This window comes from Kryptolebias marmoratus, linkage group LG8 (genome assembly GCF_001649575.2).
Source record: "Kryptolebias marmoratus isolate JLee-2015 linkage group LG8, ASM164957v2, whole genome shotgun sequence".
NCBI lineage: Eukaryota > Metazoa > Chordata > Actinopteri > Cyprinodontiformes > Rivulidae > Kryptolebias > Kryptolebias marmoratus.
Window position 1 is genome coordinate 12121706 of NC_051437.1, and position 21737 is coordinate 12143442.

The following is a 21737-nucleotide window of genomic DNA, read 5'->3' on the forward strand; positions in this document are numbered from 1 at the left end:
AATGGCATTCTGCAAGTAAATAAGTAGCCCAATGCTCTACTGTGCAACATGGAAATATGCAAAAAGATGCATTTGTACACACAAGAAAAAATCAAATCAAAGGGTCAACAACAACTTGCACACAGGGGAAAGAGGCCAGAGAATGACTGAAGGGCTGCAAGTCAATTTAACTTTCTCTTCTTTCAAACCATCTTAAATTATTTCTTTCCTTCTCCAGCCAGTAGACTTTGAGATGAACCGCGCCTTCATGCTGACAGTGGTGGTGTCTAACCAGGCCCACCTGGCCAGCGGCATCCAGTCCTCACTCCAGTCCACTGCTGGAGTTACCATATCTGTGCAAGACGTCAACGAACCTCCCTATTTCCCCACAAACCCCAAACACATCCGTTTCGAGGAGGGCGTTCCTGCCGGTACCAGCCTGACAACTTTCTCAGCTTCGGATCCTGACCGGCTTCAGATGCAACAGTTAATCAGGTATCGAATGATTGCTGAATGACAGAACATACAGAATATCATCTGCTTTTTGGGGGATTTTTTTTCTTTTGCAGTATTTTACTTTTTTGTTAGTTTTGTTAGTTTGAAGACATAAATTACCCTGAGTCGTCTAATTAAGGCTTAAAGTCTTACTGTTTGTTCTCCAAATACAAGCCTGTTGGAATTATCCTTTTGTGCACCAGCAGTGAGATAAAAAGAACCCTCCTGGATAGGTTCCATGTCAGTAGTTAGGGGTCAGAGTGCAACTAAGAGACTATTTATGTTGGCTTTACTCATTTGTCAACGTCTTATTGTGTGAAGTTTCGGAGCCTGTGGAGAGTTATGAGTAAGGAGGGTAAAGAGGTTAATAGGGCAGAATAACTTCTGCGGTAAGCAGAAGTGTGTGTATTCTGTTAGTAGCATAAGCACATATACATGCAGGCACAAACACACAACAACAGAGAAAGAACAGAGCAGATGGAATGAAGACGAGGAGGTACAGCAACACCTGGCTCAAGCCCAAGCACCTGACACTGCATTATGCCCACCTGCAGTTTACTTTGTCTGCACTAAGCTTTTTTGGACTTTGAATTAAAACTACCCTTTAAATGTCCAGTCGGCCTTTTCTCAGTCCAGCTGTCAGTTTGTCAGTAGTGGGACTGCACTAGTCATTCAAAAAGGGGAAATTGTTAAAATTACATGTTGTAACTTGAAAAACTTTAAGTTACAACGCTGCACATGCAGAGCTAATAAATTCCCATGTGTATTTATCTGCATATAGGTAATAGTTAGCACATTGGCATAATTTGTGCCAGAAATAGAAAGACGCGATTGAGATGACACAGTGGATGTTTAGACTGGGATTAATGCCACCTCCCTCCAACCATTGCACACTGCACAGCTTTTGCCTTCCAATTTTCTCGGGGGGACCAGATCTAAACAAATTTCCCAGCTAATTTCACAGCAAATGAGAGTAAATTGGGTGTACATTATAATTTAGGAATACTCTAAAGCCACCAGCTGGGCTTTCTCTCTTTCTCTGTGACTTTTTGTTGTCTCTCTTTCTCAGTTTTTTTTTTTTCTCTATTAAATTTACTTTGACGTGATCAGTTTGCTGTGTTTTTATATGACGTTCCTAAAATTGCAGTGATAGACACGGTAGGATTAATTTAACCTGTTAGCATACAGTTCTCAAACACAGTCACATAAACTAAAACCATCTCATCTCAACACATAAGGAATGAAGGGCTAAAGATGGCAAATCTGCCACCTAATTACTCTGGGTCCATCTGTACATGATCACAAACAATCCTACTGCTTTGTGCCAGTTCTATCATGTTTAAGCTGTTACGCAGAGACATCAATCTCCTTTATTAGCACATAAAAATTGGGGGGGATCATTCTGGCAAACCCGCTCAAAATGAGCACTGGGCTTGTGTTCTCTGTGTCCTTCCTTAATAAAATGGATGGTATTGCTGAAAACTGATAAATATTTTAATTTGCCACACTGGTGTGAAAAAATGGCAAATAAAACCAAACTTACAATTCTGAAATAATGCTTCACCAAGTATCATCAAATTTTGTCCATATTTATTGTGAAATTTTACCCTTACAAATTGTCCCTGTTTATGTAATGCTTTTCTGTTTGTGCAAGTGGTAGAGAATAAACATGCACAGGGCATTTGCACATTTAGTTGATGGCTCATATGTTTGCATGCATCAAGAAGCCACGTCTTCATCAATCAATAGTGGAGACATGTCAAGAGAAGCCAGACAAGGCGAAAATTTACAGGAAATCTTAAAAGTTAAAAGTAAGGTGAAAAAAAAGCCTGAGGAACCATGGAGTAAAGGAAGAGGGTGGCAGAAACGAGCTGGGAATTGTGAGCTGACTGCAGGTCAAGGTTTGAGCCTGACAGGTGCTTATCAAAGCTAGGACAGACTTGAAGTGCCCTGTTGTGGTTTGGCCGATGTGTACTGGAAGAAAAGAGTGGGAGGGAGAATGAGGCATCATATATTACCTGTCAGACACCCAACCAGTAAGGTCGAGACATGGGACTGGAGACAGTGGCATAAATGATTACCCAAACCGCCTTTGCTAAGCTTGAGACATGCATTTTTCATCCTCAGGGTCGGGGGTTTGAAAAATAAATGTCATACCTCTCCCCACTGCTTGCTAAGATCACTAACCTGCCAGGCCTAATCATACATCCAGCTGTACTTGCACACCCACCAACTCCCAAATGAGAGAAGCCTTCTGGAGAGAGAGATTGGAAAGCATTGGAAATGAGGCATAAGAAGAGATAGTAAAAGTTTCACAGTAAGTTCAAGAATTAACCCAAGTTTTGATTCTAAAACTGCACTGAAGAAAACAAGAACTGTTTACCTTTCTAAAATATATTGGCATAGTACTTAAAAAAAGTAATAGAAACTGCCAATTGCTCTCAGGGATGTTGTTTACAGCTCCAACTGGTAAACAATAACACTGTGTGTACTTTGGCGGGAATCACACTTTTGACCAGAGCTCAACTGTTTACCTATAGACTATCAGAAAATTAAACCAAATGGAAATCAGAAAACTTAAACAGAAAGCAACTTTGAGTTTTTAAAAAGTTTCAGCTAAAAGTTTGGTTAATTCTAACCTACTTATAGAAGTCTCAAAAGAGTCATATGCATGTTAGGAATTTTTATAATCAAATCTGACCCACCCAACTATTTATGTGGATAAGACCCGGCAATAACTTTATTTATAAAAGCAACATAGCACAAGCTTTGTGATTTGTGTTGGACAGTCCATTAAAGCAGGGGTTCACCAAACTCAGTGCAAGACAGACCAGACATGTCACTCCATAAGACTTAACACCAGACAGCCAGCTGGTCCGGATTCAGCCATCATCGAAAGCAAGGATTTATAAACTTCTCAACTTTCAAACCATAAAAAAAGAACACATTAGGAGAAAGTCATGACCCCAACTATTGTTGAAGCATACAAAAATCACTAATAAGCCATTTAACATGAAATTTTATCAACTATTATATTTTTTAATTCATTTATAACCACTGTTTGTATTTTAGTTAAGGCTTAATATACTATTAACAACAATTTTATTACAATACTTTGATTTCTGTAGACTTTCTCAAGACCCCACACTTGGTGTTTTATGACCCACAATGGGGTCCTGACCCCAGCTTTAGGAAACACTGCTTAAAATGATACTGTGCAGAAAATAGTAATATAAAATTCACAATATGCACAGAGGAGACAAATGGTTTGAGAGAAGTTTTACAAGATCTATGAGTTCATTGTTAGTTAGTGACATCTAAAAGGAAGAGTAAAGTACACCTGGATATAAAAAAAAACTGTCTCAAAAATTGTCAGAAGGCCTGTAACAGCAGCTTTCAATCATTTTTTGATATAGTTCTCACATTCATGTTTTGCATCCATTTGTTTTTTAATACATAAGACCCCGGCAGCATGTTTTGTGGGTTGATGACACCCTATTGATTTTAATGTCTTTCTAATTACGTAAAACATTAATAATAATAATTATGTAATTATTTTTCATAATTATTGAAATTACAAGAATCAGTAGGATCCATTAATTTTCTGTACTTGTTTGATCCATTCAGAATCACAGGGAGCTCAAGCAGTTAACAGGTGAGAGGTGGGGTACACCCACGGCAGGTCTACAGTCTATAACAGGTCCAACAAAGAGAAATCCAGCCATTCATGCACACTTTCACTGTTAAGTTACATGTTTTTAGAACCTCAACCAGAATTCAAAGTGGAGTTTTTCTTGCTATGAGGTATCCACAACCCCACCATGCAGCCCTTGACAGATAATTCTTCCTTGGAATTTTTTTTTACTAATGACGCAGTAGACTGCCCATGCATTGTGTTTAAAATGAGCTCAGCTTAAGCTTGTTCATAAAGGACTTAATTTGGCCTAATAGAGTTTCTTACAATTGCATTGAGCACCGTTTAAGAGACTTAATTAAAGTGTGGCGAAGAGCCGAGCCCTTTGCTTTGTGAACAAACCTTTGTGTGATGGATTTTATTATCTGTAAGGTATACACCCACTTGTGCCCAGAAAAAAAATGGTGCCTCTGGCGTTTTGTTGGCCATTTAGAAAAAATAAATGAATATGGCTCACACACTGGTTTCTCAACTTTCAGGTTAATTTTTTTCTGTCTCAATCATAAAACAATCAGTTAATCAAAATTTCCACAAAAGCCTCAAAGATTTTAGCTGCAACCCTAACACGGAGGATATTGATATAGTTTTCTTTACAGAGCTTATACAAAAACATTTTGGAAAATTAGTTTAATTGTTTTATTATATTTTTCTGTAAAAAGTTAACTAGCTGATATCACTTTTGTTTCTGTCTACCACCAACATGGTTGATTCCAAGGCAACTTGAAAACCATGTCATGTCATAAAATATTTTTTCTTTAATATGGACACAAACTAGAATAAAAATACAGGAAAATACATCAGTTGCTGGCTTAATGAATTTAAGCAATTTGTTGGCTTGCAGATGTGAATTCATAGACCTAGTCATCTCTGCATGCTTAGATCAAGTCATCACATTAAGAGTTACCTACTAGATTATTAGAAAAGCTCAAATTTTGAGTCCCAAAGTTTTTGTTTAAAATTAAGTGAGACAGTATGTGCCTCAGAATTTACACAGTATTTTAATTTTTGATAAACACAGTCTAATTATTACACTAAGTTTCATGAGATCAAATTAAGAAAGCGATAAATTAACATGAGGCCACAATGCAGAAGCAGAATAGATTGATAGATTAGCTACTCTGCAGGCAGTCTACTAACCTCACACTGATCTATGAACACACACAGCCAGTTCATTTTAATAATGACCAAGGCAATCTCACAAGACCAGCAACAAATTGTGGCAATTTGTAGACAAACAGAACCACTGAGAATCACATGCGGGTAATTTAACAATAACACAGACACTGCTGTACCGACATAATAGACCATAGAAATTACAATAACCATGCTCATTGCTAGTTAAGTTGTTGAAAATGTTTTTTAATGATACAATTTGATTGATTAAAAAAAGATAATCCCTGCCTACTTCATAAAAAAAACTTTAATTTTATATAAAGTGATGTGTAAAATTTAATTAATGCTTCAGAGATTCTTGATACACATGTTTACAGTTTCAGCACCATGGACAGGGCATATGAATGAAATTACTTTGGCATTAAAGCCTAAAAACACTGTAATCACAATATTCAGAAAACTTTTTAAACTTTCCTGATAACCAAGAATTTGCACCTTTTCCTTTTCTTTCACTTTTAAATGTCCCTTTTTTATTCTGAACAATAAAGATAAAACTATATTAGTCTAGAGACCTAATGTTAAACTTCTCTGATAACTTTTTGTCTTAAGAAACCAACCTCCTTACTCAGAAACTTCAGAAATAAATTCCATTAATGCGAAACGTTACTGTAATGTAACAATGAAACACATTTTCAAAAACATTTAGTAATGCTTGTGAAATAGCAGTAAATGTCATATGAGTCTCATTCTCATTTGTTTATTGCAAGTAGGCAGTAGGCAAGGCAGGTAAAGTGTCTTGCTTGCACAAGGACTCAGCTGAGATGGACAGAGCGGGGTTTTGAACTGGCAACTCTCCAGTTACCTAATTCTTGAGCCACTGCCACCCCACTATAATATATTTATGCCTTCAAAACCCCATGTATCATTTTGCTTGTTTAATTTGCTCACATTATTTGTAAACTTGTCTCTTAATTTCTCTCTGTTTAGAATAAAAAAGGTAAATTTGCCCTCCATGGCTAATAGAAAGATTGTTTTAACCATAATTGGTATTAAGTCAATCCTAACTCGAACTTTAGCATTTGATCTCTTTCCTTTTACCCTTCTTAATAATTTTCCTTGCCCTTTTGTCTCACCCTCCCACTGTTATCGACTCACTGATTCACTGCGGTGGAGATTTCACAGTACGCCAGTCAGCGGCCGTGGGCCTGTTTAGCTTGTGTCTTGAGTGTGGGAATGTCATCGCCATGATCCATTTCCTCACACTGCACAATGCCTGGGATCAGGCCTGCTGCCTGCTGGGAAAATCCCACCTCCTGCACTGCAGGGGAGAGATTTTACCTTGTGCTCCTCTACCCCCTTTAATTCTGTTTTATTCTCAACTCTATATGTCAGATTGTATGTATTTGAAACGTATTCAAACATAAATATGGAAACATGTCATACACTCAAATACAATTCAGAAAACATAAAAGCAAAAATAAGGTCAAATCCACTTCCATATGGATGGATTTAAAACCTGAAGGTATAAAACACCCACAGTAAAAAAAAAAAAAAAAATGGCCCATTTGCCCAAACTGACTCTTAGTAAATGAAATCAAATTGATGTAGAAACCTTGTTGTATGTGGCTGAAGTGCTACATGTCCACAGATGATGTTTCATATGCGAAAGTAAGATTCCAGACAGGAGAGGTGGTGGCTGGTGAACTCTGTATCATCGAGTGAATGAGACATGGGTGAGAGGATACACACAGGGATAAGAAAATGTATGAATACCAAGCATGGTGAGATGAGGTGAGGCGACACGAGTTGAGAGAGATCAGATATAACTGAAAGCATGGAATAAACTGAAAGCGACAAAAGCCGAAGAAACCAGAACAGTTAGATCCGAGTGAAGATTGGGATTCAAGCCTGGAGATGATCCCTTGTTCCTTTTCTGCTCTTTATCCCAGCGGACTGTCACCACCTGCTACCACATCGACTTTCCTGTTCATTGATCAGAGCCAGCAGCCTATTATCTAGTCTCTATTCATACACAGGCACATTTGCAAACATGTGCACACTAAACATGCACGTGTACCTCCAATCTAGACAGTTTAGGCCTTTTCCAGCTTTAACCAAACTTCCTAGAAAAATGAGCTGGATAGAAGACACACACAGGCAGTTAAAGCAGTGCTTAAGCATGAAGGTAATTGACTTCACTGGCTGGTACACAGGAGTGAAAAATGAGGTGAATTGACTGTAGGCTTCTGGCTCTGGAGAAGAAGTCAATGAAGAATTAAACTGTTCGAAGGTCAGGCTGTTGTGAGTTTGTGTGAGAGTGTGTGTATTTGAAGGCAATCTATGTATGCACACAGGCACAAGAGAAAATATATAATTGCTTGTAGATGCTTAAATGCCATCACTCACTTTTTTATTGATCTGTTCGTGTGTCTTCAGGTATTCAAAGTTAAACGACCCTGCTGACTGGTTGTCCATCAACAGAACCAATGGTCAGATTGTCACCACAGCAGTGCTCGATCGGGAGTCCGTCTACGTCAAAAACAATATTTATGAAGCGACTTTTCTGGCTACAGACAATGGTAAGAAGTGGTTAATATTTTTCTCTCTTTGTTTATTCATACTTCATATCTTAACAAAACCATATCTAATCATTTTACAGCCAAGAAAGAAACATCCTATTTGTAACCATGTATCCTGTTATTATACCTAATACATTTTGTGGGGTAAAAAATACAAAAACTTAACATATATTTCCATTTGTGCTCTGTAAGAATTAGGCTGAATCCTATTTTGCCCCCTGTCTTTTAGCCCTACACCTGTCTTTTGCTCACTCATGCTAAAATGTAAAAAAGTCCCAAAACAATTTGGTGATGTATGGGTAGGATAAAGGGCAAGGGCTTTCTATTCATTGTAATGTCTAGTTTAATGTATTCCAATGGGTTATGTTTGATATATTTGTCTGTTTTCTTTAGGAACCAGAAAACATAGCAAATGTAATGTATTTTTCTGTTAAAAAACATTTTAACAAGAACCATTATAATTTTTAGTTTGGGGTTATCTGTTATGTAACATGTTTGGTAATATAATCTTCTTTAACAAGCATAAAAAAGTTTTATATGGATGTCTTAGGCTGCATTCACATTGCAGGCAAAAGTGGCCCAAATCCTATTTTTTTTTGCTCATATGTGATTCATATCTAATTATTGTATGACAGTCTGAATGTGACAAATCCAATTTTTTCAAGTCCAACCCAGGTTACTTTTCACATGTGGTACTAAATCAAATGCATATCTGATGGTTTGCAAAGCAACCTCAGATATCCATGTCGTATTTTATCCGACTCTTATGTGATTGAAGTAGGGGTATGCAGATCGATCCAGTTACTGATATAATCCATACCAAAGTCATGCAGTTTAAAGCTCAGAACTCTGCATGCCTTCAGCTACAGAATAGAAGTCCAGTTGCTTTGTATTTTTATTTATTTTATTTCTGCCATGTCCTTGATGAATGAGAAGCTAAACCAACATACAATACCAGTGTTGGTGTCGGATTGTGTTGACACCATCTTGTTGGGATCAATACTTGAGTTTGTTTTTCTCCTCCATTTTCAGTGCATCACTTCCATTACAGTTGTGCTGTTCTGTGCCAGAGTAGGCAGAAAGCGGCAAGCTCAATTGTAAACATTAGACGAAACAAGAGTGGCAGATAATAATTTTGTCAGCTCTGATTGCAAAACAACTTCAGAATTGATACAAGCGTGCTAAAATTTGTAGCATCCATATTTAATTCTGTAAACACAGTATGCTAAACATGATGTCACGTCTTCCTCTGCGGTTGCTTAAGGGCCGTAGACTGTTCACAGTGGAGTGTGATGGTGGTTGCATTTAATTTATATTTATTGTACAATGTAAATAACCATAACCACGCAAAAACAAATTGAATACGAGCAAAAAATAAGAATTGAGCATGAAGGCCTTCAAGGTGAACGTAGTCTTATTTTCATGCAAATGATGACTAAGGCTGCGTTTAGACTGTAGATTTTACTGCTTCATTTCAATTTTTCACTGAGATGCAATTTTTTGGTATTGTTTTCAACATACTGCTACTTCAAACATGGGGGGGGTCACATTTGGGCCTACAGTGTGAACGTGGCCTTAGTTCTACGCCAAAATGGGCATTTTAACATCTCATCTATGCATGTAAAAGCATTTTGGCGAAAACTGATGGCATATGCGTTTCTTAATGAGGCATCCCATTTTGTAATGGAATATTTTAATCCCTATCTTTAGTGACTTCAAACAAAGGGCCATAAAAGGAATAGGGCTAATGACAGAAAAAGGGAAATGTTACAGTCACCTTCAACACTTTGTATTTTTTACAGCATAGTTTTAAAAGTGATTGGTCTGAAATAATGAACACCATTTTGACTAAAAGGTTTAGCTGATATGTTTAGTTTGAAACATTTTTGATGCCCAGATTTACAAAACTGTAAATAGATGGAATTTAATTAACTTCTAAATAGATTTTAAATTTTTTGCATTTAATCAATTTTAAAGTGTTTAGTTTCATCTATAAATGCAAATGTGACTGAAACATTTTAGTTAATTAGGTATACTGCATATCAGCCTTATCAAAACTAGACCATTTGTCAGGATTTAAAAGTATCAAGGGCATGTGCCATCTAAGAGCCGTGCATCTAAGCTCAACTCAAAGAAAACTCTGGATTCGCACAACTGGTCACACCGCTGATCCTCTTTGCCTCTTTTATCTTCTGTCCGAGCCTGACTTCTCCCTCCCTTTTCTGAAAATTTGTGTTGAATATTTTATTTGTTCTGCCTCAAAGTTGAAATTTAAGCTTAACTGAGCACAAACTCAATCACAGCAAACAAATAAGTTTCTTTCTGTTTTTTTTTTTTTTTTTCTCAAGTAGGAAACGTTTTTCCCCTCTTCCAAATTGCCTTATCAGTGACACACAGAGCTCTGGTGTGTTTACTATAACTTGAGCCCAGCCTTGAAACTTTGTCGTATTTATAATTGTTAGCATCTGGGAGGGCTCTCATGTGCAACACTTTTATGTGCGCTTGTGTGTTTCTGTGCAGTCATTCGTGATGATTGAAAATGTCCGTAACCTGCTGCGTGGATGCAAAAACAGCATGGTTTATAGGCTGACGTGCTCAGGCAAATTCAACTCTTCTCATTTTTTTCTTTCCTCGTTATCCCCTGAGTTTCTTTATAATCACAAAATCGTACGTTTCACAACCTCTTTCTCAGATTTTATTTTTCACCTGACCCCAGTGCGCAGTTTAGCCAGCCACATTATTATTTAAATTGGCTGATACTGGTAAAATGGTGACCACAAAGGATGAGAAGCGTCAGTTAAAAGTGTGTATGTGTGTGTTCATGAATGGTGTAGTGAGTAGATCTGTCTCTTTAGGTGTTTCGGAGCTGCCAGATGCCACAACATGAGGGGGGATTATAGCGAGAAGCACTATAAATCAGTATGAATATTAGGCGGGACATGAGGAGGTAGTGACAGCATGGTGAGAAGTACACGTTTTATGGCGAAATCAGATCTCTCTTTTGGCTCATTTATTTTCCTTTTTAAAACATCTATAGTATTGTTTATGTCTGTGTGTTCATCAAAGAGTATATGGTCGGCTGCTAGGAGTCTTTTCACCGTGCCTGGCATCTCTCATCCACCACCAAAAAAGGGAGTTTATACAAATCCTTTATTTACACAAACATAATTATTTATTTAGCTGGGTAAAACCCACATAATTCTCCTATCAGCTGTAGCAAGCTGCTTCCACATGTCTCCCATACATGGCTGGGATTAACCAACCCACAGAGCAGAGGGAAAAACACTCTGTGTGCAGTTTTGTGCTTATGTACATGTTTGTTTGTGTCTGCAAGAAGTGTTTAAAGCAGATGTGATTTCCGTTTAGTGCAAACATGTATGTACACTTTTGTTCACTGCTTTGCTTTAAGTACCATCCATAAGTCTGAGAATAATATGTAACAACTATAGCATCATAGTTTATTAGTGACTGCCAAGTACAATATGAATGCATTTATATATTTTGAATGACCTCAAATTCATAAATGACCTGGTTTATAGTTTGTTGGTCTGTCTATTAGCAAGATTACTAAAAAAGTACAGATTTTGATGACATTTTTATGAAATGTTGGGGTTGTCACAAAAATCAAGTGAATAAATTTTAGGGGTGACCCGAACTGTGATCCAACAATTTTTGGATGACCATATGGCCTTGGCAGAGGTTTGCACTCTCTGAGCGCTTCTAGGTAACAATGTAATCTTAACTAAAATGTTATTCATGTTTTACAGTTTGTTTTCGTGGGCGTTTGTAGAAAAATGCAGAGTTGGAGTTAATACGTTCAACAGTAAAACTGCATTTAGCACGGCAGCTGCCCTCCTTGAAATTTGAACGAGGATATAATTTATTTATGTAACAAATAATAAAGTTAGCATCTTTACTTTCTTTTGTTCTTGTTGTAGTTAGTGGTGAGTTGTGGTAGTAGACAGGACAGCAGACAGGATCAGGATGAAGGTCAAGAACTTCCTTACAAAACCCAGGGGAAAACGGGGAACAGGCACATATCACACAGGATAACAGGAGGGTCTGACAACGAACTGTTGAAATGTTGTCACAGTTCAGCTAAGTTTTCCAGTTTAATTATATTTATTAAGGCTATTTATCCTTACTTTTTTCACATTTATATGAAGATTAAAATAATTTTAGAAATTATATAAGCCACACTTTTATACAAAATGTAAAATTAAGTTGAATGTCAATATGGAAAAAAATACTGGATTCACTGGAGGCAGCAGTGCTTTTTCATACTTAGAGTTAAAGTATTTGCATTATTTTCATGTAAATGTTTCTAAATAGGTTTTTTGTGTGTTGTGCAGGTTATTGTTAAAGGGGACCTATTATGCAAAATTCACTTTTTGCATATTTTTGTACTTCCATTTGGGTATCTACTGCTTCTAGAAACAGTCCAGGTTTGTCTAAACTAACATTAGAACTATGTTAATAAAAGAGAAGAAAAGTTTGAAAAAAATTAAAATAAAACTGATCTTTACCAGGCCGCTGTCCGGGCACTTTTCGGGTTTGGACCTGCTGATTGCGGGTGTCCAACTTGACAAATGTCGGTTCTGAACCACTAAGTGCCCCTGTCCCAAAGTCAGAATCCTCAGAGTTTGATAAGGATACAAATGTGTGTCAGATCTGAAGCGTTTAATCCTTCAGTGAGTTTTTATGTTTTTTAATGTAGTGCTTCATTCTGAAATGAGCTCAAAACAGGCAGAACTGATCAGGTGAAATCTCAACATCTCAGAATGATTTTGTGTTTTAAATGTAATGAACATGTTTTGTACAGCCCACAGACCTATTCTAACTTATTCAAGGAAGCATAATAGGTCCTTTTCAATAGCTATTTCATATTAACTGCAACTGACTATTGTTGGTTATAAAACATAAAAGGTGTTAGCCAAGTTTTTACATGCAACTAAAACCCAGGGAAAATTGTGTCTGCTGATGGATCTTTAATGGTAGTGTTGTATCCCCTTAAAAAACATTGGCCCTTGATTGTTCAAATACCATTATCAAAAACTTAAATATATAAACTGTATATTTCAGTTGCACTTAATATAAGATAAAAAATATTTTTTGACCTGAACAGAGCTCAAACAGTCATAAAATTCACTTTTAACCCATCTTCAGTTGTATTTTTCTCATCTTGTAGCAATTTTCCTGCTCTGTTGCTGCATTTAATTACCAAATCTGTGAGCTTTGCATAAATCTTTGTAAATTACATCGCCATTATCTGATCTCAGAGACAGGCCTCGGGGTCATTGGAGTCCATGCAATGACTCTGCCGTCGGGGCATGACATGGAAATGACTCATAATTGGAGGCAGCTAGGGGTCGTCACCCCCTGGCACCCACTCAATAAACAGCTCTGAGCTTTATACTCCTAGGCCCCATTTTTTTTCTCCCCTCGATTTTTCTGTTCCACATTTTGCTATTGCACATACACATTCACGCCGTTGCTGCTCTGCTCAACTATCTCACTTCCTGATTATTTAAAGTGTCTATTCTTTATTCCCAATTTTCTGTAAATGCTGTTGCTGATGGCCTGTTGCTGTGTTCAATCAATGCAACGCCTTCAAAATTGTGTCTGCAGATGAGGAGAGAGTGTTTCTATGTGCAGCAGTGCATGTTATTGCAGTCCAAGGCTGACAGAATTGTTGTTGAAACGGTGTCTGTAATGGCCTGCCTAAAGAAGCATCAGAGCAAATTTCACCAGTTGCCTCAAACAGTTTAGTTTCCCCTCCTTTAAAATCTGGGATCAGGTCCAACATTTCTGTGAAATTCAGAGCCATTTAACCCACAGTTGTAAGAGCTGCTAATCAGCACAACTGTGCTACAAAAATTGCGTGCAGATGTGGCAAGTCATTGCAATGCCAAAGTTAGTGTGTGCTAAGCAGATCTGAAAAAGAAAAACACATTAAATCTTTAAGAGAGTTTGATCACTTTTTGGAACATTTTTGTCTGCTAACTCCAACATAACCAGAATGTGTTATGAATTCAAGTGGGGGTTTTTGGCTTTATGTTTTGTTTTCAGGGGTTATTGTTTCTTTTATTGTTATTCAGTCATCTGGGTTTTGGTTTAGTTCTTGTTGTCTTTGTTTGTTGTCATTCCACACTTGTCCTCAATCTGCTCCTGTTTCTCTGCCACGCCCATCTCCACCTGTCAGCAATTGTTATCCCTCACCTGTGCCCACTTCACCTCATTATCCTCAGTGCTTAAAACCCGGTCACTTTCTCCATTACCCTGCTGGTTCATTGTTCTTTGTCCCTGTTATGACCCTGGTTTATCGCTTGCCTTGCCTGGTCACGATTTGCGTCATCCTTGTGTGTAGTTTTGGATGTTTTGCTATAGTTTTTTTTTGCTGCCACGTCAGCCTGTTGGTTTCTTGTTTTGTTATTTTAAAATAAATTTTAGTTTCCAAAATAGTCAAAAAGGTTTGACGGTTTTGATCAAACTTTGAAAATATCATTATGCACATTCTCATGCAATATGGCAGTATTTTACATGATCTGTTAGCCCTTGAAGTATGTGTTGTTAATGACTTTCAGCGGCAAACATGCGTAATTCACTGAAATATAGTCATTTTTGTGTAGCCTAAGGTCGATAAGCTGTGATGGGAATCTTGAGTTGTATTTGTCAACAATCCTTTCTGAACATTTCATTAAAATCTATTCAGTGGTCCAGAGATATTTTTGCTAAGAAGCAGACAGAGTTGATACCAGCAGTTAACGGCACAGTTTTAATCACAGATCTTGAACAGTCAGCTAGAGCTCAGAGTATAAGTTGGTGATCAGTTTCAGCTACTAATGAACACAGTTTTAGCCTAATGTCTGTAAAATTTACTGAGTTATTGTCAGTTTTTTGTTTGAAACAATTGCTTTGGTGCTGCAGCCATCTTCAATCAAGTTGTCCCCAATAGTTAATCATTTGTAGATGTCAAGCCAATAACTGCTTTCTGAAAGTTTCATTAAAATCTGTTTAGTAATGAGTGGCATTACTGCCTTTGATAATAAATAAAAACACATAAGTAGACTCTGCATATGCATTTCATCTGTACTGCTGATACAACTTTGGAAATATGTGTTCAGTGAAAATGCAGAGTTCACATTTCAGAAATACACTGATAAAATTGCAAGAAGAAGCACCTTTATGTCCAAAAAGATAGATGACTCATAGTATTTTGTAAATACACAAAGACAAAGACCTGTTTTGTTGTATTACAGTCATCATTATTGGACCTAAGCCCTCTCCGGGTGAGTGGATGTGCTGTGTCTGCATCTGGATCGACTCTGAAGGGTTCGATTTAGCTGTAAGGCCAAAAGACGAACTCGAAAGTAAAACTGTCAAAAGTATTTCTGTCAAAAGTTCTAATTGTCCCCTAGTTCTATAGCATTCACATCTCTAAGATCATCATTGTGAATGAGCAATGCTCATTTCTGGCTTCTTTTTGCCGTTTCTTTTCTTTTTTTTTAAACCTACTTCATTATTTTTTACCTTTCTCCTGTCTGCCTTCAGCTTCTTCTCTCAGTACTCCCCTTCACTGCACCCATCTTCTCTTGTCATCTTTTCCTGCTGTCACGATATTATGATTTTTCTTCTCTCTGTCTCTGTTCCTCCTCACAGGCTCTCCTGCAGCCAGCGGCACAGGCACGCTGCAGATCTACTTGATAGATATTAATGACAACCCCCCAGCGCTCGTACCCAGGGAGTCTCAGATCTGTGAAAGGAGGAACAAGAACGTCAACGGTGTCAACATCACTGCTGCTGATGCTGACACAGATCCCAACGCTGGACCTTTTGTCTTCGAGCTGCCCAACTTCCCCAGCAGCATCCGACGCAACTGGACGATTTCTCGGATCAGTGGTGAGGAGGTGTCACAAAAAAAATAAACAAACAGAAAAGTGTTTTGATTTATGTTTTATTATCATTTGAGCTTCTCATACCTTTAATGCAGCTCTTCGAAATATTATATAAAAAAACTCACAGTAAAGTCGGAGATAAGTTTGGCAAAGTTGTTGACTTTTAGTGGAAGTTGTGACACTAAAGAAATAATTAAGGCATCTTTTATGTCATGTAAAAATATTTTGTTTATTATCAAAGTACCTGTTTTGGACACCTCATAGACTAATATTTTAAAATCCACCCTTTATGACCCAGAGTACAAGCTTTTGAAAGTCTCCCTAAAAGTAATGCTACAAGCTTTACTTGCATGTGAAAGTTTAGCCATTCTGCTAAAAGCATAAACATTCAAGTTAACCCAGACTGGATGAGATGAGAAATGTTGGTGCACAGCTATGTGCTGGTCTTTACACACATGTTAGGTTCGGGCACAAAAAGTGTTAAGAATTTATATAAAGGTTTTCTAAAACCAGAGCATGATGCTACCATCACCATGCTTGACTGCTGGGATGATAATGAATAAGTCTATCCTCACTGTCTGCTGTTCATAGACATTCTGTCCACATTGTTTAATTGAAGGAATGTTGAGTCATTCATATTGTTTTTTGGTTCATAGTTTTTTCTGTTTCACTAATTGTAGTTCTGTTCTGCTTGTTACAACTTTAACAACTCTGTTGCAGCTTCTCCAACAGATTTCATCAGTCACTCAGCACTCAGCATTCCCACTGCATTTTCACAAATAATGCAATTTTTCTAGTTATTGTCTGTAGTTTCAAACTTTGTCGGTTTAAATCTAACTTCAGCTTTAATCTGTGCAGACATTGTTTTGAATTCTTCCATGTGTCTGGACCTTGACACAGTCTTGTGTTGCATGGCTGTGAACACTTGTCTGGATTGACTTTTTTAAAAGCAGCAGCAGCAGCAGCAGCAACTCCTTCTAGACTTTCCAAATTATGTTCAGTGATTTAATTTAAGCACATGTAGGCACTGTAGAACATCCACTGGAAGAGTACTTTAGTGCTTTATTGTTATTGAATGAGCAACATCAGCTTGGTTTGGTTTTGTCTTTTGTGATAAACTGCTATGTGTACATTAGATGTTTATTTAACTAATTTTTGTTTCAAACAAGGTGTGAATAGAAAAAAATCCAAAAAATTACAAAAAAATAAAAAATCTTCATGGAAAAATATATTATGTGTGTGTGAGTATCATATGACAAGATTAGTAGAACTTTATTCAGTTGTAATGTATTCCAAAGTATCTATAATGATAACTAAAACATATTTAATTTATAATTTTAATTATATAATTAATAATTATATAATTTTAGGAAATAAATGGTCATTTAAAATGTACATAGGATTGTTCTTTGTAGAAAATGTATATTGTGTCTGAACTCTTCTTTTCCTTCTTTTTCCCCAGGTGATTATGCCCGTCTGGGACTCCGGTACCAGATATACTTAGAGCCAGGAATGTATGAGGTCCCTATAATTGTGTCCGACTCGGGCAACCCCCCGCTGTCCAACAGGTCAGTCATCAAAGTCAAGGTGTGTCCATGCGATGAACATGGAGACTGCACCACACTCGGTGCCGTCGCAGCCGCCGGCCTGGGAACCGGAGCTATCATCTCCATCCTCATCTGCATCATCATTCTGCTCAGTGAGTTTTAGCTCTTCTTACCAAGTTAGACACCCCGTCACTCCCAAACACACCCAGATATGTCAAGTTGTAATATAGCAAAGTGAACAATGTTGTACGTGAACACCTCAATTCCTAGAATCCTACTCAGTGTGTCTGAACAAGGAAGGTTTTTTTATTTATTTATTTTTTCCTGGAAGGGTAAATATCTCCTTGTGTCTGCCTTGCCAGTGATTTATGTCACTGCTTAACTTCGTTGTTGTGGTTCAAACTGTACTCAGAAACAAGCCCTAAAGATAAATCTTCATCTGCAGCTGTTCATTTTTTCTTTTTTTTTTTTTACCAGAACACGATTATATTGTTTATTAATGATGCCCTTTTTAAAGACTGCTGTGAATGTCGATTCAAGTGTTGGAGTGACCCACTTGTAAAACTTTGTACTTTTATTTTATTTCTTTGTGCATTTGCAGCATGGTTTTAAGGCTTTATTGAAGGTTTTAAGAAGTCTTCTAGTAATACTTAGAGACAGTTCTTGGAAGAAAAAAAAACACATTAATGGCTTCAAAAACTGATATTAGGTAATACTACTACATAATTAAATTCTAAAATTTACAAAAAGCAATGATGAGATTAACAAAGAAAGGCCCGAGTCCTCCAAAATAAACAAGAAGACAGCCTGAGAAAGGACCTTGTTGTGATCATTTAGTCCTACGGTTATGAGCAGTCGCTATTATGTTTGTCATTATCTTCAGTCAAAGTCACATGCTTTGTGAACTGACACATCCATCTTAAAAATACTGTTATGTGCAATCTCATGCAATAATGTGGGACATCATACTCAGAGTATGTGTTGTGAATTACTCCTCGCTACTTCCACATCAAATTTTAGCTTAATATCTGTAGAATTGACTGAGTTATAGTCATTTTTGTGTTGGATAATGTCAATTATCCAACTATGGCAGCCATCTTGAGTCAAGTTGATTTCAAAACCTAATCAGTTTTAGACGTACATCCAATGATTACTTTCTTGATTAAAGTTTGCCCAGTGGTCAATTTTATTTCATTAATTTATTTGCACAATACAATGAAACGAAACAAAAAAATACAGTGAGATAAAAAGCAAAAAGGTCAGGGAGCTTATGTAAAGCAAACATCTCACACAATGAGCAGCACTTGGAGTATAATCTGTGAATGACTCTCAGCTACAAACACACCAAATTTTAGCTCAATATCTGTTGAGAGCGTTCCTGGTAACACTTAAAATTCACCATTTTTTTAAAGTAATATTATTTCCCCAATGATTCTAATGTAGTGAAACATTTCACTCTAACTCAGCTCGCGCAGCTCTATAGATGAGATTTTAATAGTATGTTAAACCAAAAGCCTTAGGAGCTATCCAGCCATGTCTTTGTCTCTAAATCAATAGCAGGAATTACACACGCTGATGATATGTCATTTGTAATGTCGGCTTTGGCCTGAATAGTGAATTGATCAGAGTGTGAGAAGATCACTGATGAGATGGAGAGTTTAAAGGGGCAGAGTACCTTTTGTGTGTTGCAGTTGCCATCATGTGGTTTTCAGAAGACAAGACACTGAAAGTCCACGTTGTGTTTTTAATAAGATTCCGATTTTATTTTTGTTTTTTTTAAATTTCAAAGCAGTCTAATGCCAATGAGTTCCCTAATCAATGAGTAAATATGCAAGTTGATTTTTTTTTCTTTAATAATTCTTAGTGCAGGTTGTCACAGCAGGCCTTAAAGCTTTATAAAATGTGTGTGTGTGTGTGTGTAATCGCAGGCATGGTGCTGCTGTTTGTTGTGTGGATCAAGCGCAGAGAAAAAGAGAGGCAGACAAAGCAGCTGCTCATCGACCCTGAAGATGATGTCAGAGACAACATCCTCAAATATGATGAAGAAGGAGGGGGAGAGGAGGACCAGGTGAGGTCCTGAGAGACGCAACACACACACGATTTCTGTGTTCACACTCGCTCTGCTTACACGTCTGTTCCCTCGTGGGTCTGCAGGACTATGACTTGAGCCAGCTGCAGCAGCCCGACTCTTTAGAGCACATCATGAGCAAACCACCTGGCGTACGCAGAGTGGATGAACGTCCCATCATCCCAGAGTCCCAGTACCCGATCAGACCAGTCGTGCCCCACCCCGGAGACATCGGGGACTTCATCCATGAGGTGAAAATACAGTCACACACATCTTGCATGAGCTATGGCTCAGAAATCATTAGATTGTTTGTCCCGGGTTTTGCTTTCCGTCCATCTGCCGTGTAATGCGATTTGTGAGTTTTCACATGGTAAACTCCAGTAAGGTGATGGGCAACAACAAGTTTTGTTTTACTTTACAGCCACTCAGTCAGTTACCCCTCCCTCTTGCACACAAACACGCACTGTCACACACAGCCAACTCCAATGCTGGCACACTGATGCGAGAAAATGCTGATTGACAGACTTGTGACAACACGTTCACACTCGAGAGGTGTTGGCAGCTGTTCAGCTTTGATCCATCCAGCCTTAACTCTCTGTCTGTCTCACTCACACACGCACACACACACACACACACACTAACCTGATCTCGCTCCAGCAGCCCGGTTAAACACAAACACAGCAAACACATGGTGTTTTTGCCACGCACTTTATCCACAGGGGCCGAGGCTTTTTAGGTTTCCGTCTGTGGCTTTTTTCTTGTTCTCCTCGCCTGCCCAGCCCTCAGATCAGTGACCCTAATTTGTCATTCTTAGAAACAGGTGTATTGCATTATCTGTTTTTGTAAGAAGCTTTAAAAAAGTTACATACGGTAACCAATCAATGGTTTGGACTTGATTGATAACTGAAAGACAAAAATATCACAGTGTCTTACCAAGAATAAGCCTGTAATGGGGATTGAATCTGACATTTATTTGTAAATCTCTACACAGAACCAACAAATATTGTTTTTTTACTCAGAATTCTCCAAATGTGTCATTTCAAACACTAAACTTTAAACATCAAGAGTGTCAAAACTAAAATCTCTTGCTATGGACAATGATTTGATGTTGAGTCTGTAAACCCAGATCAAACTATCCCTTTTGTATGTGTGTTTCTCTGATCATGGCTGGCAGTAGGGGTGGGCGACATAGCCTAAACGTTATATCACAATATCACCACAAAATGGACAGCAATGGTATTTTTAATGATATAGCACAAAAAAATGGATGTTTCAGACATTACAGTTTGCAAAAAGCAGCAGTTATTAGTGCATACAAGTAAAGAACATTTTCTATCTTTTATTTTGTACGAGTAACTGTGCATGATGACAGTGCGAGTCTACTGATAAAAGGAGCCCGTTGACAGCAACCTTGTGCCTTAATATTAGAAACATCATCAAGTTGAATGCAAGTACTGACGTATTCTAAGTCCACTTTTTCCCAGACATCTTTGGTAAAAATACAACTCCAATTCTGAAAGAGCTGAGACATTGTGTAAAATGTCAATAAAAACAGAATGCAATGATCTGCAAATCTCGTAAACCCATATTTTATTCACAATAGAACACCCTAAACCAGTCACTGTTGTGGATGGTTTGATACGGCTCAGCCTTAGCTGACAACTTTGTTTTGATAAACTTTGTGACAGGTTTTCTGAAATCATATATTACTCTCTCAGTTTGTTTAAGCCTTCTCACCAACAAATGCTGGTGGTGGGAACATCTCACCTCATGAGGTTTTCCTTTATGATAAATGCACAAAACCTAACAAGCAGGATATTTCAGTCTCTCTTATTGTTACTTGCCACAACAAGAAGTAGTGTTAGAAATGATCTCTTGAGGAAGTGAAACCCAAAAAAAGGGGGAGTTAAAGGGAGTTTTAGTATTGCTGGTTCTGCATGAATCCTTCTAGTTTGGGGGTCCCTGGTTCATCTTTTTAATATGCCTTGGCAGTCGCCATCTTCTAATAACCTCATCTGCCAGCATTCCAAATTAATTAATACAAGTGGAGAAATCCTTCCCCCTTCTACAAAGTGCTCTCTGTTCTCAGCGGCGCTTCCTCCTCCCAGAGAATTTGGAACCCGTGTCAAGCTCAAAATGCATGAAAACAGGCTCATGGCATGAAACGATGGCACAACACATTGGCGACTGCAAGTCTTGAATGATTCACTTGATTCATTTGATACTTTCCTCCTCCACATTTTGTAGTCTGAAAGGGAAACTTGCAGAAATACATATGCAAGAGGCCAAGCAGAAAAACAGCTCTCCAGTCTAATGTCTCCTGGGTGTTCTGGGTTTACTCCTGGCTCCCCTCCCTTATAAATAAAA

At 37.8% G+C, this 21737-nt stretch overlaps 1 protein-coding gene across 1 annotated transcript in view; it reads left to right on the forward strand.

Annotated features, from left to right (window-relative positions):
- The window catches only part of LOC108232100 (cadherin-4), a 279879-nt gene that overhangs the window by 253921 nt on the left and 4221 nt on the right, over positions 1-21737 (forward strand). Inside the window, exons 11-16 of the mRNA XM_017409681.3 lie at positions 218-474; positions 7718-7860; positions 15520-15759; positions 17218-17454; positions 19231-19370; positions 19457-19621. Coding sequence (XP_017265170.1) covers positions 218-474; positions 7718-7860; positions 15520-15759; positions 17218-17454; positions 19231-19370; positions 19457-19621 — 1182 coding nt within the window. The remainder of the gene's footprint in view (positions 1-217; positions 475-7717; positions 7861-15519; positions 15760-17217; positions 17455-19230; positions 19371-19456; positions 19622-21737) is intronic.